Source organism: Sinohyriopsis cumingii, chromosome 5 (genome assembly GCF_028554795.1).
Source record: "Sinohyriopsis cumingii isolate HCF-2022 chromosome 5, ASM2855479v2, whole genome shotgun sequence".
In the NCBI taxonomy this organism is placed as follows: domain Eukaryota; kingdom Metazoa; phylum Mollusca; class Bivalvia; order Unionida; family Unionidae; genus Sinohyriopsis; species Sinohyriopsis cumingii.
The window spans coordinates 10603439-10629729 of NC_142965.1; the positions used below are offsets into that span (position 1 = coordinate 10603439).

The following is a 26291-nucleotide window of genomic DNA, read 5'->3' on the forward strand; positions in this document are numbered from 1 at the left end:
GACGTACGTTAAAACCAACGACTATTCTTTGTTCAACCAAATACAATCTTGGTTTTCAGAAGAGTAGTTGAAGAGTTACGACAATATCAAAAAGGCAACATATATACGGCCTACAAAAAAAATGACAAATTACAGAGGAAAGTGATTACAAGTTTGCTGACCAGATGAAAATGAAACTTATTTTAGCAGCGTTTGTGCTTTTGTTAATTCTGAAAACCGTATTTTCTGCTTCACCAGTCGGGTGCACAATAAACAACAACAAAGCCGTATGTAATTACCAGAATTGGTCCCCACCCCTACGGGATTCCAATTTTAACCCAGATCCTTATCAAGTAGAAGTGTACAATATTACAGGCCAGCTTATTTCAGGGGTGAGTGCAAAATGTTTCTTTTTATTTTAATTTCCAAAATGTTTACTGGTATATAATTTACTTCGAACAACAGCAAATGCAACATAAACAGACAAGTAAAGAGAATCAATAGGTGTAAGCTAAATACAAAAAAAGAAAAAGAAAACCTATAACATGGGGGGGGTAATATTGATGGTATCTATCATCCAAAACTTGTTGTTGTTATTGTTATTGTTATTATTATTAAAAATTAACATGTTCATTACTCTTTATTAGAAAAGGCAATTAGTTCTCAGTGTGTTGTCAATTTATTGTTGTTGTTGTTGTACCGCAGCCTATCCTTCCTTTTACTGATTTTTCTAGTATTTATGTTGTTTACCTTTTTAATGGTAACAATTTTATTTCATTCTCGACCTTTCCAGGGTTCACATTTTGCCTGATGTTGTAAATACTGGTCTGGACCTAACATACATTTCTCGTCCATTCATTCATCATTTAACTTAAGTTACATTTATTTCTCACTTGCTTCTTTGTCATTTTCCAATAATATAAATGTCTACAACATTTTGTCTTAAATAGGTTACCGTTTTATTTTAACGTTAAGGATTTTTGTCTTAAATAGGTTACCGTTTTATTTTAACGTTAAGGATTTTTGTCTTAAATAGGTTACCGTTTTATTTTAACGTTAAGGATTTTTTTCAACTACACGTTTATCTTGGCAATATCACTTTTCCTAAAGTTCACTTAAATGTTTCTCAGTTAATGTGGAACACTGAAAGTGCTACAGGTTATCAATGTCAAATGGTCACAACTGATTAACATTTACGTTACATAATTATTTATTTTGTAATCATTTCAATATCTATAACTTTTATTTTTTAATGAAACCTTTTACTCTCGTTGTCAACAGTTTTTACTTCAGACATTAGTATTATTAATTTCAGAGGTGTTTTAAATTGTCGCGATTCTAATTCAAAAGCGGTGATTAGTGAAATGTGATACTTCTCTTTTTCCTCTTTTAAGTTGGAACAGATTTTTCCCAATAAATCATTCCTGTGTCAGTCACCTGAAATATCAGTAAAACATAGAAGATAGAGACGTTTTCGAGTTGCTGGTGTCAATCAATCTACTTGATTGATTAAGACAGACCACATCAAGTGGATCACGAGGCAAACTTTCAGCAGCATATTTACAACTTAACCGTAATCCGAATAAATGAAGCCAAATCTAATATCAGTTAATGCAAATTGGTTCCAAAAAAATTTACTAAATCTACATACATGGATTGACAGCGCGCAGACGAAATTTAGAGACAACTGTAAATTTGTCAGCTTGAATAGAATTATAATTTTAGCATGAAATATAGATTTTTGAACATTGGCGGCGACTCAACAAAATATGTCAGGTTTATTGATAAAACGAAATGTAAGATTGGCGATTATCGTTATAATTTGACTTTGCAATGTGGTTACGGTCACAACAGCGTTTGATTTATGCAAAGGAGTAAACATTATGCACAGATTGAAACGTTCTTTCTTTATTTTGTTGTATAAAATTCCGTGTTTTTTTTTCTTCAATCTGTTTCCAAAACAAAAACAAAGTAAATAACAATATCGACTGCTTGAGTTAGGAACGTTTACCCTCACCCGACATACACAAGGAATGCACATATTTTGAAGTGGAGGCGTATTGAGATTGTTTGTGATTATTTCAGTTACTCGATTTAATTTATATTAGATGAATCGGTATTATTTATGTATGTGAATTACTTGCTCGGGGTGTCTAAAGAGCTGGCGTAACGCTCGTTATTATTACAAATAAACCATGTCATAACCCTTTCTTTATTACCCTGAGCTGCAAGTGTCGTTTCAGAGGCAAACATAATACATACCTGACAAAAACTTGTTTACATTTATAATTAAGCTCGCCGGGTTTGTTTATTTATTTCTTTTAATCCATATGGAATAAATTCTTTAAATCCCCCCCCCCCCCCATAGGAGACATTATGAATAAACTATACTTTGCACTGCAGGCTTTCAGCGGACTTGGCGGTTCAACAGGCAGCACTGGGAACGAAGACGTGTATATTCTCTTAGACTGTGGCCTATCGGACGTGCAAATTCAGAATGACACGTTCACCTCTAACCTGGACTGGGTGAAAAGCTTGTACATCCGAGCATGTCACGTGCGCTCGGGAATTCTCTCTAATACTTTCACCCACCTCACTAAGCTTCAGAAACTGGAAATAACGGAAGGAATTTTAGGTTCCTTGAATGGAAACAGTTTTACGGGGCTAACTGCAGTAAAAACGCTGAAAATCACGGCCGACTTCTTGGATCAAACATTCCCGTCCGGACTTCTCACCAAACTTACTGCCGTGGAAACCATCGAAATAACGTCAGCTGACTTGACAACCCTTCCATCTGGAGCCTTCAATGGGTTATCTAAGCTGAAGACCCTGGACCTCTCGAGAAACTCGCTGATGACAATCCCTTCCGGTTCGTTTGATAGTTTGATCGCCTTAACCAGCCTTAACCTTGAAAATAATCCTTGGTACTGCACGTGCGATTTGTCATGGTTGTCAACATGGATGTTGTACACAGGTATACTGCATTGTGATATTATTATTTTTATTATTATTATAAGTAGTAGTAGTGGTGGTGGTAGTAGTATTTGAGCGTACTGACCAAACGAAGTTTTTTTTAACTAATACAACCTTACTTGTGTGTCACCAGCGTTGATAGTTAGCATTTATCTAACGCGTAGGTTGAAAACAGAATTATGTAAATTTTAACGTCGATTGTGAGAATTATTATTAATCGTTGAGCAAAACTGCTAATTGATAGTAAATTAATTACACTGGGAAACAATACTTGTAGTCATGCATTGTGCGGTCAAACTCGCCAAAATATATTCTTGAGGAGACATCCAACTCAATTGAAACATCTCGGCAGGAACGCAAGCGACGCTTATTCGTACGTATTCCTGTTGGACTCGTATGGAATTGTTTCTCCTTTCGGGGATTTTGTATTCAATATATTTTAAATGTCGAAAACACAAAGTTCTCTCAGTTTATATCACGTACTACTTTTGACTGTTTAGCTGTTAGAGTGATGTGGATTTACAAGTCACCAAACAAGATTTGTTTCGGAAATATAATGTACATGTCACCAAAATAACCCTTCAGCCGCTAGAAATACCGGTAAGTGTATAAAATGTACGCTGATATGTGCAGCCAAGATTGACTTCAAATTTTTGCAGGTTTTAATGAATAGACTACATCAGCCACTACACCGCCAATCAATATCATCACCGGTGAGGGGCTGATTTATCGGCCTAGGCAAACGTAACGCATAACCGGATGCCATTTAGGAGGAAAATTCTCTATTATAAAAAGATGGCGTTTAAACGTTTCGTCTTTTCGGGTAAAATTTTGTCTCTGTTATTGTCTTTCCACGTCGGTTTTAAATCTCCACTACAGTAAAACATGGCAACCAGTATAGGTCAAGAATCATTCAACAATAAGTTGCAATTTGATGTGTATAATGTCTCATAGACCTAGATGTGTCTTTCCTCAGTTTTGTTCACGCATATTTGGATAGGTTAAGGTAATTGAAAAGAAGATTCATATATTTTACTGCTATGTTTCTTGTCGCTGACGCAGCTTACATGCTATTCGACCTATTTTAATGCCTAAGTGTTTAGGGTATCCGCCTCGGATGCGAAAGTCGCGGATTCGAACCCCGGCCGATTCTTAGCAAAGACTTGTAAAAATGGTACTAGCAGCTGCGGGGCCCCGAGTGGCCGAGAGGTCTAAAGCGCTCTCCGTTACGGATCACTGCCATCTCACCTCTGTCTGCGCTGGTTCGAGTCTCGGATTCAGCCAATGTGGGTATGTGAGAAAGCTTGCCAGTAGCTTCTCGTGGGTCGGTGGTTCTTTTTAGGGGTTTTCCCGGGTTCCTCCTCCACATTAATACTGGCCGCCATGTATAGTCTATCGTGTGCTGAAAAATGGCGTTAAACCCCACAACAACAACAGCAACAACAACTAGCAGCTGCATCGCTAGGCGCTTAGCATTAAAAGGTTAGTGTTAGGATATACTGCATGTCGGCGGCATCATTTTCCAGTGTTAAACATCACTATAAACTGCCACACTGCAGACATCGTAGCGATATGACTAAAATTGTTAAAGCTACGTTACAAATCAAGATCACACACACACACACACACACATTTACACATGCCTTTTATGGATATAGTCTTTTCTACCCCATATTGGACAGAGAGCAGCAGGGAAGTCGTACAGACCAGACGGTTCCAGCAAAATAAACCTTCCTACGAGAACTTTCTCCGTAGAAGCCTCAGAAAGCAGAAATAAACCTTTCTACGAAAAACAATTTGCGTAAATTCGACCCAGAGTGCAATTTTTGTGTGCAAATTCTATGATTCTGGACAAGTAAAAAACATAACTTTTCGGGGGGGGGGGTGGGGGGGGGAAATTTATTCTGGTGTCTTTTCTTACGAAAGGATTGGGCTGCAGATCCTAATTTTACCTCGCATTAAAACAATATACTTGAAAATAATATGAGTCGGAAAATTAGTAGAGTTGGAGAACCTCATTCTGCCAGATTAGCGCGAGAAGAATTAGCGGCAGTAAGAAAGCTCATCCCGACAAAGCGATTATTTAAGGAAAAAGTTCGCGATTACGAGGATACGCAATATGGAATTACCGAGATATCATCGAAAATGTTGAGTCCAGTCACTGGAGCAATCGAACAGATGGCATATGGTGACAAAAAGAAGGATGAGAAACTAAGGAAGCTGGGGCTTATTCCTATGACGAGAGACATTGAGCAACATACTCGAGTGGTTCCGGGTCGGCTTGAGCAAATTCAACATGGACAAGAACAAGCACGAGTACAAGCGCAAGTACGAGCAGAAACGCGAGCGGCGGAGAAACGATTAGGTCAAGCACAAGCAAAAGTACGAGAACGAGAGCAAATAAAAAGGTTAGAAGAACAATTGCAGCCGGAACAATTGCAGCAGGAACAAACACAAACAAAAAGAAAATTTTCACGCAAAACAGCAATGAGGGGGGAGCAACCTGAAGGTGAAAAAATAAAAGTCTCAGGTTCAGATAAATTTACCGATGAGGTTACCGAAAGAATAAAATCAATGAAACCGGAGGAGGTTGTAAAATTTACTGTGGAAAATTTTGACAAAGACAGACGAAAAAAACTGATGAAACCTGGTCATGCCGAAGGTGTATCATTTACACAATGGATAAGGTGGGTATATTATGTATACAAAGGTGTCAAAATAGTTAAATACGATGATCAAGAATATAGTAATTTTGTTTCTTCGGTAGGTGATTATAATAAGATATACAAATCTGAACCGTTACCACTATCTTTGTCTTCCTTTCGCAAAGTTGAAACCAAACCTGCGGAAACTGAAACCGAACCTGCGGAAACTGAAACCAAACCTGCAGAAACTGAAACCAAACCTGTAAAAATTAGACGAAGAAGGGTTATGCCATCAAGGTATTTTACCAATGATGCTCTTGAAAAATTTAGTGATGAAGATAAATTAATTCATATCGCCAGGTTTGGTTTTACAGAACCAGAAAATTATTTTAACACAAAATATCGTGGTCTAAAAATGCCAAGGGGGAGATGGATACCTACGGTATATTTTGCTTCTGTCGGAAAACCTATTGATATCAATGATCCTGATTACATAAATTTTACAAAAAAAATAATCCGATTAGATCAAGAAGAAAAAATATTAGGGCCGCTTGATGAACCTAAAGACGAACCAAAAACAGGAAGCGGATATACCGTTTGCCCTGACAGTGTTGTCAACGATGTATCTCGCCTCGAAGTATTAATCGGAGGAAAACGAGCAGGAAATAACTCTCGCGAAATAATCAACGAAGCCTCAGATATTTGTCAGCGGTTATTTCGCGGTGGCGTCATTAACTCTCATATTTACAAAGAACTTGTCGATGAACTCATCGATTAAAACAACATAATTGAAATAACATGATTATTCACAAGCATCATCGCAGACCCAAGCAGGTCCGCGTAGTTAACTCTAGATTGCCCGTATACAAATATATTCACGGTAACGGACTCGGCGATATCATTGGAAGTCTTGTTACGCGAGTAATACCTAAAATCGGACCCACTATCAAACAATTCGGGTTAAAAGCAATAGGAAAAATAGGCGAGACCGCTGTTTCTGGTATCGGCAATTTGGCCAGTAAGGGCTTCAATACTGTCAAAAGTAAAATATTAAATTTAATGCGTAAAAAACAACCAATCAAATTACCTATCACCAGCGAAATGCCGCCCGAAGTCAGCAAAGCCATAAACGACGCAGCAAATAAAAAAATAAACGACCTAGCGCAGGAGGTTGCTAATACAAATCTAGCGCATGAGGTTGCAAATACAAATCTCGCAAATACAAGTTTCATTTCAGGCAGTGGTCTTCGTTTTAGATGATATTCTTAATAATAATGTTCGCACAAGTGTCAAATGAAGTGTTCGACATGGACGAGCCTGTAGGCAGGGACACATCCGTGCGAGATTTTCAGTATTTCTCGTACGATGCAGTTGAACCAAATACACCCAATCGCTTGGAAATACAAGTCCACGATACAACGAGATATTTTCTTCCATCTGAGGCATATATCGAAGTTACCGGGGAGGTTATTAAAACAGATAATACTCTCTATGGAGCAGATTTTAGAGTCGGATTTGTTAACAACGGTATTATGGCGTTATTCAAGAGCGCAACTTACATGATTGATGGAAGGGAGATTGAGTCAATTACCAATGATGTTGACTTAGCAACGACGATAATAGGCCTAGCGAGATACTCGGATGATTTTACTAGATCAGCTGGTCCAGGCATGATGTTTGCCAAAGATAATTCTGATCGTCCCGATAATAGGCCGCTTGACATCAGACAACCCGTCGATCGCGCCGCTAATCCAGTCGTCCTTAATACCATCCAAGATCTTCCTGTTGGCACTAATAATGATTATAATCTTGGATTTGCCACGCGAAAATCTATGCTACAAGGAAATCGTAGAAGATTCTCTTGTGCTATTCCGTTATCCCATATATTCGGATTTTGTAGGCATTTCAGAAAAATTATTTACGGAGTGAAACATACCGTAACATTTATTAGAAAAGAAAATAGTGATTCTGCTATCTGGCGAGAAGGTAATATCGATTACGCTACTAACGTGATAAATGCCCTTGATGCGGGAAATGCTGGCAAGGTAAAATTAACCAAATTTACCTTGTGGATGCCAGCGATAACTCCATCAATAATCGAAGAAGAAAAATTATTATCATTCATGAACCAAGGCGGTAAATCTATAATGTCTTGGTTGACAACAACAACAGATTCCACAACTACCGATATTAATGGTGAGTATACTTGGAGGATTGCATCACAGCAAGGAACATCTGCTCCGAGGCATATCTTTATTGCTTTTTTGCACACGCGAAGATATCATCAATTATACAGCCATATGATATTCGATAGTATCAACGCAACAAACGTGTCACTGAGAGTAAATGGCCAACAAGAACCATCAGAGGAAATATCCATCGATTTTGCCAACTATTCGACGGCACGCGCATATCATCGATTACTAAGTTTCATGGGCCGCGATCAAAATATCGATACCGGATTGCAAATATCACAGTTAGATTTTAATAAACTTTATCCCATCTATTATTTTTCCTTGGAACATCTTGACTTAATAAAACAATCCGTTGTCGATATCAATTTCAAAGCCAGAATTCGCACAGAAAATAATTTATATAAGGTAGTCGCGGTGATCCTCAGTGATAGAACAATGATCCTGGAAGGTATCAGCGGTAGAATGAGAGTTATCGATGCACCCGTAGAGAATATGTGATAAATTCTAAATTTAGATTAAGCGATTATTAATATGCCATACGAACACGTCAGCGTAACTCTGGCCCCGGGTCAGATAAAAAAGCTCCAAGCAGCAACAACAGCGCGAAGAGGTTTGAAATTAACCTTGAAAAACAATCAGATTCACGGTGGGCCTAACAAATTATCGCTAACTAGAAGTCAGCATGGACATTTTACCAGAGCCAAATCAGCGAATTCCGGCGTTCATGTAAGTCTCTCTATAGGCGCAGTCAGAGATATGGTCAAAGTAGGTGGATTTTTTCCTTTGTTAATACCTTTACTAGGCGGTCTAGCATCAGCCGTTGCTGGATTTGCGGGTAAAAAAATATTAGAAAAAGTTACCGGAGGACTATACGGTAAAAAAAAATATCATCGCGGATCCGGCCTGAGACTAGGACGACCTCCAATGTATGGATCCGGCCTAAGATTAGCACGCCCCTATCAAATTTAGATTTAATCAACGAAGCAAAGAAAAAAAAAAAAAATTTTTCAGAGGCGTATTTATGCGAGATCAACTACCAGACAAACCAAACCCTACCGAGACAGGAATAATAAATCTCGATGAAAATATCGGCCCTGGCACGCATTGGGTTGCCTACGCGATTAATCCTCGCGAAGTTGTTTATTTTGACTCGTACGGATTAGCGCCACCAAACGAATTTATCAAGTACGTGTCAAAATTAAATATTCCGATTTGGTATTCGACGCTTCCAACACAAACATTAACAGATCCACCAATATGCGGTCCAGAATCAATTAACGTCCTCGAAGCAATTTCAAAATCATCCCGCCCCTATCACAAAATTTTATTTGAATATACCGTAGATAAATATCATGGTTGACATTTACGGTAGATCCCTCTTCAGGAAGGAAAAAGAAAAGGAAGCAGGTGACATTGATGTATCAAAATTCGCAACCAAGAGCGATATTAACAATCTTCTATCGTTGTCAGAGATAGATCCTGGTGAAATTGCTATTTTTCAAAATACCGAAGGGCGATTACAAACTAGCAATGTCAAAATAGCTGATATAATCAAGCGAGATGAATATAACGAACGCATCGAGCAATTTACTCAATTGTCAGATTCGGTAACAAAATCCATCGCTGACGTCACTGATCTTATCGCGAAGTTACCATCAAAGGCCAATATCGCAGATGTAGAACAATCCGATAAAGAACTATCAACGGCGTTGTTGCTAAAGTTGGATAAGGCAGTCTACGACGATGCCCAAGAAAAATTTGCAAAACGGCTAACCAAGCTAACTAATGATCTTAAAAAACTCGATGATGCCTTGGTCAAACTTAGCAAAAAAGTTGACGAGAATATAAAAAAATCCACTGACACCTCATTCGTCGCAGATCAGCTAGTAAAGAAAAAAGTTGATCAGGAATTGCACGATGATCTCAGCGATAAGGTAGGAAAAATCAACGATGATATTACTAAGATTGTTGCTGATATTGACGAAATAAAAACCACAATGGACAAGAAAGGCGATAAAGTACTATATGACGATCTTAGCGGGAAAACAAAGAAAATAAACGAAGATATCGCCAAAATCAACAAGGATATTGAAGCGGTACGTGGATTATCGCGTCAAGGCGCCGATACATCATACGACGATCTTACCGAAAAAACAAAATCCATCAACGAAGATATCGCCAAAATAAACGAGGATATTGAAGCGGTACGTGTATTAACATATCAAAAAGTCGATAAAACATCACATAACGATCTCAGCGAGAAAACAAGAAAAATAGACGAGGATATTACTAAAATCAGCGTAGATATTGACGTGATGCGTGAATTAATGAATCAAAAAATCGATAAAACATCACACGACGAGAAAACAAAATCCATCAACGATGATATTAACGCGGTACGCCAAATCGCAAATGAAAAGGTTGATAAAACATCACACGACGAGAAAACAAAATCCATCAACGATGATATTAACGCGGTACGCCAAATCGCAAATGAAAAAGTCGATAAAACATCACACGATGACCTCCACGAGAAAACAAAAAAAATCAGCGATGATGTTACTGGTATTCTCGCAGATGTTACCAAGATAAATACCGCAATGGGCGAAAAAATCGATAAAAAACCCATCGATGATCTCAATGAGAAAGTAAAATCCATCAACGAGGAAATTACCAAGATAAATACAGCGGTAGATGAAAAACTCGATACATTAGATTTTACAGGAACCACTGCGAATATCGAAGTAGTGGTTGATGCTCTTTCAGCAGAAATTAACAAAAAAGTCGATTCATCCACCTACCGCACTGACATACCTAATATATACACGAAACTTCTCGACGCAACAACAAAAATTACCGAAATCGAAACAAAAATATCACCGTTGAATCTTCCAAAATTAGCGCGTATTTCGATACCAATAATGGTAAAAACAAAAAATCTCCCCGGTGATGTAACATTTGTGCTGAGGACACAAAATATTACCTGGACCCCCGAGAATGATTCTTTTAACTTTACCGCGCCAATTCAGGGTGTATATCGAGTATATCTTATTACTGGGTCAACAAAATTTAACGTAACGGCCGATCATCATGAAATTTATGAATACTACCCTGGATTTTTCGTTATTTCCATGGATGAAAATAACACTGAAACCTTCAAACTAACGCCACCCGATAGAACCACCACCGAACCAGTACACTATTTTGCAGTTTTCGAATATTTATCGGTTTGGGCCGTAATCGGTCAACCCGAACCAGCTGTTGATCAACCTGAACGAGGAGCAGTTGCTGAGGTAGAAAAACCCCACCCAGTTGCAATTGCCGAGATAGGAAACCCCCAACCAGTTAAAGTTGTACCCCCAATTTTACCAAGAATTGGTTAGATAAATAACTAATAAATGACCGCATCGGATTACCGTTATAATCAGGCGCGATCATGGCAGGATTCGCTAAAAAAACTCCTCGACGATTATCAGATAAAAATAAAAAAATACCAACGAAGGTTAGTTACCATTGATGTTGCCGTATACGCAGTATCCGCTATAGTCGCTGGTGCAGGAATAATATTATCCGCGGTAACAACAATCGCGCCAATCGTAGTAACAATAATAATCTCGTCAACAACAACAATAGCTGGTGTTCTCAATATCATCGCGAAAAAAATTTCATCATGCACGAGTGAGAAATTATCATCGTACAAGAATAAACTAACTAAAATCAATGACGCGTATTCGAAATTATCATCGCTGCTTTCTGAGAGTCTCAACGACGGCGTTATCTCCGATCTAGAATTTTCCTCGATGATCAGTATCTACTCGGAGATTGAACAAATGAATATTAATAATGTCCGAACTAGCCCAGATCGTGACAAACACGACACCACCGTCAACAACGTTAATATCGCTAAGCTCCACTAATCCAGAATTTAACGTTGATTTTCCAACACCAATTGGCGTCAAAGAAATGGCACTAATACAACTTCGCGTTTACAACAGCTGGCCTAATATCAGATCAAAATCATTCGGTAAATTATTATCAAACAACTCGCTTGTTATCGCTAATAAAAAACGCGCCGATGGAACCCCAGATTGGTTCACTGTTAGCATACCAACAGGCAGTTACGAAATTGAGCAGCTAGATAAAGAATTTACCAGCAGGATATCAAATATAACAGGCGATGCTACTCCAGGAATAAAGATATCTGCGCACGAACCAACGCTATCGTCGATCATTGAGGTATCATCGCCGTACATGGTAGATATTTACCATTCGTCGATTAGAACCGTGCTGGGTTGGCCCGAGATTCCACCCGGGGAGATAATAACACCGGAACCAAAAAAAGAAGATTTTATCAGTGACAAAAAAAACTATCACGGAACCAACTTAGACTACATAGATAAGTATGAAAAAACAAAAGGAAGCCTTGATTTTTCTTCAGGATCCGTGTATATGCTGGATTTGTTCGAGGATAGTATTAAACTATTATTTGGTGAAATTATCAACGAATACGAGAAACAAAAGAAATTATTAGAACATTTTTTCCAGGAATGTATATTTAACGTGCAAACTTCATGTAACGAAATTACCATAACAGTAGAGCGAATAAATAAATTAGCCGCTGATATGGAACTCATTAACAACCTAGCGACGGAAAATATACAAAACAGCGCGGTTTTTGGTATTGGTTATATTATTACGGCATTCATGCAAAGACATAATTTAACCGAGAGGACATTACTAAATTACAAATTTCCCGGTTATAACGTAAATGAAATGAGAAAGTTTGTCACTGATACCACTGATAAGTTATTTCCTAAATTACATGATGCGTGGAATAAGAAAAAATTACAAGCAGAATCGGTCCTGCAGCATAACAACGATGGAATTGGACATGGACGGCATATTTCTCCTGGTATCGTTAATATAACGGAAGTCATCGCAGTTTATCTTCACGCGGATGTTGTCGAGGGCAGCTATAATGTTGATCCGGCCATATCAAGAGCGGAGCAAGGATTTATATTGTATTCGTTTTCTCCTAGCGTCTCTCCGGGATATTTGATAATAAAAGAGCCAGTGAATCCGTTTTATTTGCGATGTCATAATCGATTATTATCAAGGATAAATTTTAAACTAACTAATCAAGATGGACATTTACTTGATATACGCGGAGAAACTCTAAGTATCAGCCTGTTGGTAAGATCGTAAATTTTCAAGTCTGTATGCCAGGAAAAACAGGCCAAAAAAAAAATAAAATCCAGGGAAATTTTCAAAATTAATATATTTTTTTAATTTTTGTTTTTTTTTTTGTTTACGGAAATATTCAGAAATCGGGGGATTACCTAACTTTGCTTTCATCGACAAGTTTTTTCAGTTGCCTGACGCGTGAGCTTGTAATTTTTCTTGATTCGTATGCATCTGATAAAATCAATCTAGCTTTTTCTACCAGCGTCGATAACTTAACGAAATCCTCGATTTGATCATCGTTGACTGTAGCTAGCGACTGGTACATTGCGATTTGGATTTTCTTTATTAATTTGTATTCTGACGGCAGCGTGTATTTGTATTCGAGCTTTCCTTGAACAATTGTCTCGAATTCGGATCGGATTTTACTCGTGTCTAGATCCGATGGAAGATTTATTTTTTTTCTCAGGTCATCGATGGATTCGATGATGTCGTTTATGGTTTGTTCGTTCATTATATAATTTTGTAATATTCAATTATTCTTCGTCGCTTTCCGAATCATATACCATTGGTACATAAGTGAATCTGATCCACGCACAGAGATTATATGAAAACGTTGCATTGATTTTTCCTTCTGCTACAAATCGCACTGATGCTTGGTTAAATTCATAATATTTCGCAGCGGCGGTCATCGACTCAAAATACATCCTATCGCCTGTTGATTGATTTATCGATTCGACGGCCTTGGCATATTTCGGATGTCTACCAGAATTACCGAAAATTGCATTTTCACTCTGAGTTATCATGCGAAGATTGGATATTTCGTTATTGAGTTTATTTCCATCAATGTGATCGATGACAAATCCAATCTCTATTGGTTCTCTGTGACATTCGTATACAAATCTGTGATTGAGATAATTTATTTTTCTTTCCTTTCTGCTTCTGCAGGATGTGAACATGAGATAACCGGAATTAGTAACCTTACCGACGGGATATTTTGTTCTGGCATTTCTGACGGTACCATCCGATGATGCTTCGTAACCCTCAATGATTGGATGAGATCTATACTCGTGTGTGATTTTCATTGTAGGAATCGTCAATTTTGAATCCATTATATAATATTTATATGTCTAAATCGAAATTTGCCTTGAATCGATTAATATAATCTTCTTCGCATGTTATTATCGAGGAAGATTTCTTTTTGTAATATCGGTGTAATTCTCGATAATTTTTCCCTCCACAGGAGAAACACAACCGTGTCTTTCCTCGAGTGCCAACTTGACAAACTAAACATCGCTGTGGTCCTTTACTGCCTCGTCGAATTGCATATATGTGAGCGCCACAATAATCGCCTCTGCAGGATTTGTCGCATGATTTTGTTGATCCGATTGGTATCCATGAACATTGATTCATTATATTTAAACATTTGTCTAAAATATAATAATGGATACATTTGATCTTGATGAGGCAGAATTTATCATTCCTGAGGTCGATCGAGCCAAGAAAGAATTTTTCGATGATGGAGCGATTCACACCTGGTCGACATGGAAAACTAACTCAGTTAATGCTACGATGAATCAGGAACGGGCTAAGAAAATAATCGAGCACATAAAAAACTCGCATAAGGAAGAGCGATTTATCTTTGGAATAAAATTTATTGCACAAATGCCTGACGATACTTGGATTATTCGCGATAAACGAGATCCCGTGCGTGGCGGTAAGAAAAATGTTATTCTCGATAAAAATTCGAAACCAGGATTCTTATTGGGAATTGACGGTCCTTATTATGCTAGAGCGTATCCTTCTAGCGCTGTTGTTTATGGAATTTATCGGCTGAATAATAATCCTGACATGAAAAATCTACCTGCGATGAAAGAATCACCGATGATAAATTGCGTTGCTGAGCGCGTTATCGAGCATATGAAAAACGCTCGTCGTGGATCTGGTTTGACCCAGTTGAGGTTGGATAAAATTAACGCATGGGCGAAGACAGTTGTTGATGGCGCATCGATTGACGATGTTGCTGCGTTGAGCAAAAAACTTAAATTTCCTATTACCGTGAAAACGCTATCGGGAGAAATATTATATTCGTCGCCGTATAGTTCTCGAGGAGCACCAATCGAGATTGTTGATCATAATTCACATGCGTGGTCGCAGTCGGTAATGATATTTCCGCGGGATCGTGTTGTTAAATTTTATCCCGTTGACGGCGCAAAAGACAATTCCGATGCGATGTTCAGATATATCAAAATATTAGCCGCATCTGATCCAAAATCGGTTTGATTATTTTCGAGTGAAGAAAAATATGATCAGTTTATATTGCCGCGAGGAGATATTTACCGTGATGAAATATTACACGAATCAATGAAAAATATCGCGGTGAAATATTCGTCAAATCCAGATCAGTTATTAACGAACTGTTTTACTGTTCCGTCCGTTGCTGCTCACGCTGCCAGAGAGAGAAACTCATGGAAACCTACGAGGAACGAATTTCTCGCTGATATTCAACTTAGCTGTATCGAATACGGCCATGGAGGATTATGGAATACCAAGTATTATTTCGAAGATATGATCTCCGTTGACATGAGCGCGTGTTATCCTGGAAGTTTTCTCGGATATGGCGATTGTGTGGATTATTTTGCTAAATTTGGCCATCCCACCAACGAGATGACAAGAGTTGCGATTAACGGACCGTTGCCTGATTTTGTCATGACAGGATTTGCCTACGTCACTTCGTTCGAGTTTGCTGAAAATTTGCATAAGATTTGTTATATTTGGTTTGGTCGGCATTTATCGCAGCGTCGTTGGGTCCCCACGGTGTTGTTGAGATATATGCTGGATTCGTCGATGTTAATATCGTTGACAGTGAGCGAGGCAATTATATCGTATAGGAAACAAACCGAAGTATGGTTACCGACGGATTGTGAAAATGCGAAAGATATCGGAAGAAAAATAATTGGCAGATTTACTCAAGGAGGATCCGTTGATCATAAACATCGCCACGCTAGGTTGTTTATCAATGATGCCGAGATGGATTTTATTATCGCCGATACGGTATCGCGTGGAATATTCTGCAACAGAGAAAATATTATCATTGATGGAGAAAAGTTGGGTACCGTGATTAGCTACCTCGATGGAGAGTCAGCGCAGTATACGCATTTGCGGTCATCGATGCTCGCTTATGTAAGTATAAATTTGCTATCGATGATAAATAAATTTTCTGATATCGCGGTAAGGGTCGCAACGGATTCGTTTTATATCGATAAGAAATATCAGTGTAGGCTAGAAAATTTAATCGCTGATGGTTCTTGGGGAACTTGGAGGATAAAAAACGAGGATATCCTAGATTATTGTGAGGACGCCGATGTCGAAGATTGCGATAAATTTCATCGGGATAAATGTGAGGAAATATCAACGGCTGCATCTGCATTCGATCCGATTTCACGAAGTAAATTCGTTTACATGAACGGTCCTGGCGGTAGCGGTAAAACAACACGAGCGATAAATTTATTTGCAAATTCTGATATGATCGTGCTGACTCCAACTCATAGATTAGCGCGAGAAATAAGGCAACGCGGCGTTGATTCTGGTACGTATCATAGTTATTTCAAATACAGCGGTGGATTGTGGGATTCGGCTCGTATGGGAAACAAATATATCAACAAGATTATAATATTTGATGAAATTTGCACAGTAAGTCTTATCACGCTAAAATCATTCCTGGCCTGGCTAGAGGGGAAAAATACCGCCGTGATAATGTGCGGCGATCACGGTCAGCCTGATCCTATTGATGGTGAATCTCCTCATGAGTGGCTCAGGAATTTCGTTGATTATTATGAAGAGATCGACGCCGATTATAGATCTGATGATAGTTTACTGACCGAATTCAAAAAAATAATTCGATTACAACCGAATAATTTTCAATGTGACGTGATGAGAAAAATAATCGACGAGACTCCGATGGATATTTTTCTAAATTTGTGGCGTCCCGATCATCTGATTGTTGCTAGCAGGAAAATTGTTCGCGATATTATTCAGGAAATGTTATTCAAGCTACATTGTGAGAAATTTCCAACATTACAGGTGCCGTTGTGTTACAGGCCCGCTGATACCAGGAAACAAAATATTAATGTTACTTTACCCTGCGGAGAGGAAAAGATATTGGTTTTGAATGATATTATTCTTGTTGATATTAATCTTGTCAACGACGCGATAAACGCAGAAAGATCACCATGGAAACTAGGATACGCAACAACGATACATTCATCACAGGGATTAACCGTAGATGGCCAAGTTTGGATCGTCGATGATAGAATTTCCTGGTCAAATTTAGTTTATCTGGCCGTGTCTCGAGTAAGAAAATTATCTCAGTTGGGTAGAATTCGGTTTCACATTAATGACGCTGGCGGTAGTTGAGTATCTTTCGGTATTATTTGTAATTCCTCCTTGGTAAATCCTCGTTGTGGCGCTAGCGAATCTAGAAAATAAATTGCTGGTCTTCCTGACGATCTTGTTACGGCTGATATTTTATGTGTTGTGACGCTCCAGGTTGGGTCGGTTGCTCTTTTTCTGCCCCCCTCAGCTTCTCCTTCCTTATATAAATATCTGACCGTGACGCTACCTAGCACAGGTGGAATCGTAGAATTTCGTTTTATGTGTATATTCGGTTTTGTGATTGCAATTGCGGGCTTCATTGCTATTGTTCTCGTTGTCTCGTTATTTAGCGCGTTAATTACATGAGGCAATCTTGTTACCCAATCGTGAGATCGATTATCTTGGATAAATTCACGCGCGTATTGATATCCGAATAATCGTTCTGCGAGCGTTTTGTTGAATCTTTCAACGATAGCCTGATTACGATGAACACCAACTATACCACGTCGGATTTTAACATTATTCTTCTTCATCAATGAAGTAACCGCACCGAGAAATTCTCGTCCTGGATCAATCTGGAGAAGCTTCGGCCAGGTTAACGGAGATCGTGAGTAAATTTTCTCAAATGCCTTTGAAATTTCCGTTGCTGTTTTATTCGATAACGGTTCCGCTTCCTTGTATCTGCTTGCAATATCAACAACCGTTAGGACATATTTGTATGTGACTCCGTCGACGGTATCATGAGGAAGAAACATTAAATCAGCCTGATGAACTTCGTTGGGTACGCTGACGGAGAAACTCGCATATGGTATTTTTTTAGGCGGAGGAAGATATATTTGCCAGACTGCCTGTTTCGATAACCACGATTCAGCAACGGACCGTTTTACTTTTGCTGCCTTAGCGAGTTTGGCTATTGCTGATTTTCCTCGCCAGAATCCTCGCGGAGAATAATATATTTGTTCCATTATAATCTACCCGCACCGAGAACTAATTTACCTTTCATCCCTAATTTTACCGCCAAGGCTGCTGCTTTCTCCGCGAGACTTTTGTTGGGTATCGCGTTTATTTCGTGAATTAACTTGACATCAGCGAGATGTCGTTGTTGTAAATCCGAGTTACGATACGCAAGATCGTGATAGTAACACGCGTTATCGATGGCGTTTACTGGATTTTCATTTTGCTTGGGTTGGTTATTTTCATCGAGTCTGATATCAAGTCTTGTTCCGGGTCCGCAGTAATTGTATCCTGGTAGATGTTTTTCTCCGGGATATTTTGCCCAGGGTAACCCTGGTAACTTTGACAAGAGGGATGCAATGTCTCCTCCGATTCTTCTATTTTTTTTTTTACAAATCTGAACTTAATTGTCTTGCAAACTGCGCATTCACCCTTAATTGCGTTCCTGTTGTTGCGTGTGACGATTTCGATTGGATTTAGCGTAGCAGTACGAGTGCGACACTTAACACAATATAGATCCATATATTTTAGTAACATGGATGTAATTGATTTTTCCGCCACGAAGAAACGCGAGCAAGTAAAACACATCGCGGCGTTACCAAATTCGATAAGAATGATAATCATTGGCCCGTCAGGATCTGGAAAGACGCAGTTGTTGTTAAATTTGATAATGCGATGGCTGAAATGGGACAAATTATATTTGGTTGCGCCATCCGTTGACGATCAGCGTTGTTATCAGGTGCTAAAACAATTTAGCGACAATACCGACGAAGGCACGATAGAATTTATCACAGACATTAATGAAGCTCCATCAGTGGAAAATTTAGACGGCGATGTTAATAATCTCGTCGTTTTCGATGATGTCATGCTGGATAAGCAGACCAATCCAGCTAGAATATTCTCGCGTGGCAGGCACAAGAACACCGATGTGATTTACGTGACGCAGCGATATACACAAATTCCGAAGGTTATTAGAGACAATTGTAATATCTTATCGGTATTCAATGGCGTCGATACTCACACGTTGAGAAATATTCATCAGACTTGGTGTAACGGCGATATGGACATAAACAAATTCAAACATTTCTTCAGCCGCGCCCAGGCAACACCGCACGGTTTCATCACGATTAATCTTCATGATCCGCGTGGTAGATATCGAATCGGTCTTGATCAAATTTATTCATGAGATCTGCAGCCCAATCCTTTCGTAAGAAAAGACACCAGAATAAATTTCCCACCCCCACCCCCCGAAAAGTTATGTTTTTTACTTGTCCAGAATCATAGAATTTGCACACAAAAATTGCACTCTGGGTCGAATTTACGCAAATTGTTTTTCGTAGAAAGGTTTATTTCTGCTTTCTGAGGCTTCTACGGAGAAAGTTCTCGTAGGAAGGTTTATTTTGCTGGAACCGTCTGGTCTGTACGACTTCCCTGCTGCTGACAGAGGTAAGCTTCTTGTCAAGCAGATTCTTGTTTATAATTGAAAACTTCGAATGTTTCTTGCAATCAACATAGCTCAAGAACCATTCAATATATTATGATGGTCTTTGGTAAGAACATTGTCTCTTATAACTAAATGTGACTTTTATGAGTTTAAATTTGCACCAATTTATAGCTATGTTCGGTGTCAATTAACTTTGATATCTTTCCATTGAATGTTACTTGTAATCCGCATAGTTCATGAACTATTAAACATTTTCTGATGCAATTTAATGTAAACATAGCTTCATTGAGCTGGATGTGTCTTTAAAGGATCTCTTATTAAATAAATTTTGACAGAGTTATGGCCTTTGTCTGTCTTCGTCATGTCTTTAGCTGAGATGTTGCTTAAGTTAATGGCACTTTGAAGAGGTTAGATTTGAGATATTTAGAGCAATCATAGCCCTCTAGTGCCCATACCCTCTAAACTTTGGTTTTCTAACACAAGTTTCTCTGTTTAGGGCCCTACAGAGCAAACTGAATTCAGTGGGGCCCTTTGCTGTATACCCATATATGGTAGCTCTACTTTTGCACAAAATTACGGATTTAGAAAACAATAATCACTTTGTTACAGCTTTCAGCCTTTCATTTCAGGCGTTTCTTCAACGGTGACATGCAACACCCCAGACACATACAAAGGACTAAATTTGGGTAGAGCCATTATGGCACTGGGCTGCATCAGCAACACAGTTACAGTAAGTCCAGGAGTGAGATTAGGTTATACATAAACATCACTACCATCTTTAAAGTAATAATAATAATAATAATAATAATAATAGATCAAATGATATATAAATTCATGAAAAATAGCATAATGTTATTCACTTAGAATGTTGTAAGTGTATGGTAGCTTTGTGTCTTTCCTAGAGAAACAATGAAGCGGCCGATGGTAACGTTGTGCCTTTCTTGGCAGTCGACCCAGAAAGGTTTCGATAGGTATGACTCAGGCTGGTTTGGATGTGGTCGACCCAGACTGGTCTGGATGGTTACGAACTAGACTAGTTTGGATGGGTACGAACCCAGACTGGTCTGGATGGACACGAACCAGTCAGGTTTGGATGGCTACAAACGAGACAAGTTTGGATGGGTACGACCCAACCAGTTCTGAATAATGAACCAGACTTTTGTTGTATTGGTACGAACCAGACTGGTCTGGACGGGTACAGAAAACGTGACACTTGGTTAACAAGTCAGAGGCTCATCGCTGAAATTTTGAAAATATACAATTTAGAATATTGTGTGGCTTATATCTTGCAAGAAATGTTACGTGATATATTTTAAAGGGTTATATATTTTGGAAGTAGCAAATACCTGGAATTATAATCGTGAGAGAGAGACACAGAGAGAGACAGACAGAGACAGAGACAGACAGAGTCAAAACCTCTTTTATTTAAGACATATAATAATTAAAACTTAATCCCGAAGGAATTTAGTTCAAATTAACCTAGACAAGGTGGTTCATTAGTTACTGTCCCAGATTCACAGTCAGAATGGGGCAGTACCATTTTTGTAAGTCTTTGGTATGACTCGGCCAGGGATCGAACCCACAAGCAAGGGTGGATCAGCCAACGTGGCGTGTCCCTGGTCGACACTTTCTTCAGATTGCCTCGGCATGATGTAACCAATCGTGTGTTGATATGCAATTAAAACTCCAATCAAGCAAACCTGAAGATGGCTGCCTGTGACTAGCAATGCTCAACACAGGGATTCATCGGAAAACCAGTCTAGTATAGCCTCTCTGTGTGGATATTTTTTGTGGACTGATCATTTATTTGTCCAAAGGCTGTTAAATACATCCACCATCCCACATCACAACCACGACTCCAGTCAGACGTTTAAAAAAAAAGAATTGTGTAAATCTTAGGAATAAATTACTTTTTACTTCTTAAAAGATGAAAATCGCCAGGATTAGGTGTTAACAGTATGTCGTTCAATGGCAAAGTACTCAAGACATGTGATCATCATACATTTAAATCAAGAAGTCGTTTACCAATCAGAAAATGATATCGCATAATTTGGTATTTTGTACCTCGTTGGTAAAATAGCGTGTTACGGTTCTTTAATCAGTAATAAAATCCACTTGTCACTAAGATATCTGATTACACTTGAGCCAGCTTGTATAGTATCAAGGAAAAATTGTTGAGTATGTTTACCTTCGATTATCTTGATATATGTGTAATTTTGATCAATGCCAACCAATATGTAGAGATTAATCATTCCATTCTTTCATTGTTCGTTTCTTTTCTTTTACAGGTCACCGTTACATCGGGTAAGTGATCATTTTCTTCTTACAAATGTTAGTGACTTTTGTGGTTTTAATTAGTCCTCGTATGCTTTCTAAATTCAGTAGAGGACAGGTTTTGATTACTTTCAACAGGATTAAATAAAGTTTATTTCGCCATTGACAGAACGGACTTGGTGGGCACTTTATAAAATTGATTACACCGTCTATACATTGACTAAAATGAAAATGTATTGGTTTTCGTTTAGCCCTATGCATTAAAAGATTCATTCAGTTGTGTTTTTAAACCTGTTGTAAGCTATATAAAGCAAAGAAAATGATTTTTACCTGTATCAAGGACACACCAGAGTTCCCGACCTGGGCTTGCCTAGGCGGATATCGAACCAGCAACTCTTGATTACAATTCTGACGCTCTGCCAGCTGAGCTACATCTACCTAAATGTGAAGAAATTATGTGCTACTTGAACTTTTAGTTTTTGAAATATATACTTATTGAATTGAAAGAAAATATTTTTAAAAAAGTAGAAATTATCTATATTTTCTATCACAAAAAAGCATCGTTTCCGTAATTTAAATATATTTTGCTTTTATTGATGCTTAAATGCATGCGTTTACTTTCTACTGCTGCTGCTGCTACTACTACTACTACTGCTGCTACTATTACTACTATTACTACTACTATCGTATTTGCTATTAGTGTAGTTGTAATTATTGTTATTTTTTATTATTATCATTATCATTATTATTATTATTATTATTATTATCATTATTATTATTATTATTACAGCTTCTGCAACTGATTCTTCCTCTTCCACGTCCAGTAATACTCTTCTTTACGCGGCGTTTGTAGTAGCAGGTGTTGCCATGTTTGCATCTGTAATCATAGGAATTGTGGCATGTTGCATGTGCTATAAAATAAAATCCCCCATGGACTCATCGTACAAAACAAAGCCTGCCGACACCGTCAGCGAACTGGACAATAACAACAGCACTGCTAGTAGGAGAAATGACATGTCCCAGGACTACATGTTTCGAAAATCTTCCCCGAGGTCTGTTTCTTCGAGGGAAAGTCGAGTGTCGCCGATTCTTGATGTAAACTACAATGTTCCGAAATCCAGATTTTAACACCTTGAGCGAACTCGAATGTCTGTGTCGATTCAGGCATATAACTTCAATTCTCAGACACGTTGAAATTTATATGTTTCATGAAAGAACGAATTAAAACTAGTAACTGTAGCGCTTTACCCCCAAAACGCTTTGAATTAACAGTTTGTCACATCCCCCTCGATACTAAGACATCTTGGAATTAAGTATTGATGAACAGTATAAACCGCATCGTTCCTATAACTCTAGATACGCATGTATTACTTTTTTTATTATTCAATATCCTTTTCTGACAATATATTGTAACTAACCTCTAACATTTTTCCCATACCCGTGCTATGAGATACATGGAAGCGCCGTTAATCCTTATTTATTATCCCTTAGGGATATTACCGATAACACGATCTAGCCTATTATTTTCTGCTTTTCCTTTAGAAAATTTTAAGGGATACCAATTTTGCACCTCAGTTTTTCAATGGGTGTATCCCGCTAAAATATAAGTACAACCAGTAATGTTCTAACTGTAAGATCATATTATACTTATAAATCATAGTTCTTGCACAATATACCGAAGCATCACATTCAGTCCCAGATGGTCTTGACGTATTTAAGGTCCTTTTCTAGGAGATGTCACAAGCTTAAATGAAAAATTGCACTTTTTCTACATATTTGATGTCCTTTTCTAGGAGACGTCACAAGCTTAAATAAAAATTTGCACTTTTTCTAACCTGCACATATTGTATAATGCATCGAATTTTTTATTTTAGTAACTTCCTTGTAGGAAATAGAAATAAACTATTGTAGTACCCCATGGCTCAGCGTCAACAGAGATATAAGCATACGCTTACATTTGCCGTCACCGATAGTTGACCATTATTTCTGTCTAGTTCTAGGCAACAATTTGGAGGTGTTAAATTATCACCTACTCCCTGTGAGGGCGCAGAAGATGCTAAATTTTGTGTACATTAGTTATACATTCTTGGTCAAGCTTTTGTGGCGACATCAGGTATTTTGCATTCTTTATCAGTGATGTTATACCTTGATGCGTGAAACTCGGTGAATTGATGTATCCTGATTAGTACTACACCCTCATCATAAAAATAGGTAACTGCTACCTATATTGCACGCTTGGCCGACTTTGGTTATTTTGTTGTGCATTAAGCTTATTTCTCAAGCTCTGATCACGCTAGAGTCATCAAAGTAGATAATTGCATGTATCTCAATTATCACCACACCCTTACAAAAATAAAAGGTCACCATGACCTACATTACAAATTTACTGGCTTATGTCAATCTATTGCATTAAGTTTATGATCACATTATTTTTGTTGTTGTTTTTTCGTTGTTTCTTGTTTATTGTTTGTTTATATGTTTGTGTCTTGATTTTCTTATCTACTGTATAGTGTTGGCATACGTTTAATCATGAAACCTGGTAAGAATACGCATCTTAATGAGTACACAATCATCTTAAAATTAGGTAACTGTGACCCATATTTCACATTTGACCGTCTTATGTTAACCTTAATATTGTTTCTGTTCGTGATTTAATCCTTGAACTAGATGATTGTACACGTCTATTACAATGCTCTATCCATACCATAAAAAGTTAATTATGACCAATATTTCATAATTTACTGGCTAAGGTTAAACCTTTTTGCATTTAGTTCATGGTCACAAAGTTTCCGCAGTCATTAAAACTGGGGATCTTCCAAGTGAACCATGCTCCTTTATTTCAGTATTAGGTCATTGTGGCTCATATTTTACGTTTCAGTGACTTGAGTTAGATTTGTTTGATTCTGGCTTTTGTTACGCTTTGCGTTTAGGTCAAGGCTGTGTGTCGTTGACATGTTTTATGCATACAGTCAATAAAGAATCATTAACATCGGCGAGTGGATGCATCTTGTTAAGTTCTACATCCATTTTGGGGAGACAGATATATGTTGCATATATATTGCATGCTTCAGTAACTTTGCTTTCATTTTCTGCAAAAACATTTAGTGTGTGCTGTTTATGTTTCAGATAGGAAACTTAATAATTGGGCACATATCTATTACTACTACATTTTTAAAACCATAGAAGGTCACTGTTGCATATATTTTATGTTGAACTAACATGGATCAATTATATGTATTTATGATCGCATATTCATCCACGTTATACCTATATACACCCCGTACTACCTAGGTGGATATTTGTGACCAGTGCATTTGGAATTGGAAATAAATGGGAGATTTCTACACTATTTGGGTAGATATAAAGAAATGTTTCACCAGTGAATGTGGAAACATCATACTATAACGAGTTGACGTTAAATCTAACTACCCTGCTTCAGTAACCAAATTTTTGTCATTGCGCTATTCTTAATCGCTGTAACAAATGTGCCATGCAAGTTCGAAAGGCGTACTTTATATCAAGGTGACACGTTGGGTGGGAACCACTTTACATTAATAAAATATTTTGTTTTACAGATATACTCTTTCAGCTTATTTTGTTAAATCGGCCCACTGCCGTGATTACTAAATTGATTTTCATTAACCCATTCGATTTACTTACAAATAAGATGATTTGATTGCCCAGTACCGCCCACCTTTCTGTAAAAGAATTCAATTTGATTACGTTGTTCTGGCCAACTTCATGCAACTGAATTCAGTCGACAGGTATCCTTGGTGTGAGGGAATGACTGGTGTAATTTTAACAGTGTAATATATCAATATATGTCATTTCCAAGTTTCAGTTACCTATATATTATTACAGTAATTATTTGTGTAACGAACAGCTACTTATCTTTCCGATTTACATACACGATGGCTAACACATTATTGAAAAAACATTCTTTGACACTCGAGAAAAACAAATTACGCTTAGTCAACGAATTGACCCGAGTTCGCAGTTACATCCTCAATTAACCAATGAAAGATAAACTTGTACCAAAATAAAATCTAATTTAACATTTGGATTCTGTAATCAATAAATGTTTATAATTATATTAGAATAGATCAATATATCACTTTTCAATATTAATTAATTTCATTTGCTGTAGAGATTAAGTCAATAATTGCTTTTCAGTATTAATTAGTTTCATTTTCTATAGCAATTATGTGGCAATTTGTTGGCGCCACGGCTGATTAATATGAAACGTCCAGGGAAAAGTTTTTTTTTTTTTTT

The 26291-nt window shown here is 37.8% G+C and overlaps 1 protein-coding gene across 1 annotated transcript; it reads left to right on the forward strand.

The window, feature by feature from the left end:
• The first annotated feature begins 120 nt into the window (after nucleotides 1-120).
• On the forward strand, nucleotides 121-20508 carry LOC149798625 (uncharacterized). Its single transcript, XM_089957275.1, has 3 exons — nucleotides 121-371; nucleotides 2383-2953; nucleotides 20375-20508. The coding sequence occupies exons 1-3, from the start codon at nucleotides 165-167 to the stop codon at nucleotides 20506-20508; spliced, it is 912 nt and encodes a 303-aa protein (XP_089813401.1). The 5' UTR covers nucleotides 121-164.
• Nucleotides 20509-26291: the final 5783 nt, after the last annotated feature.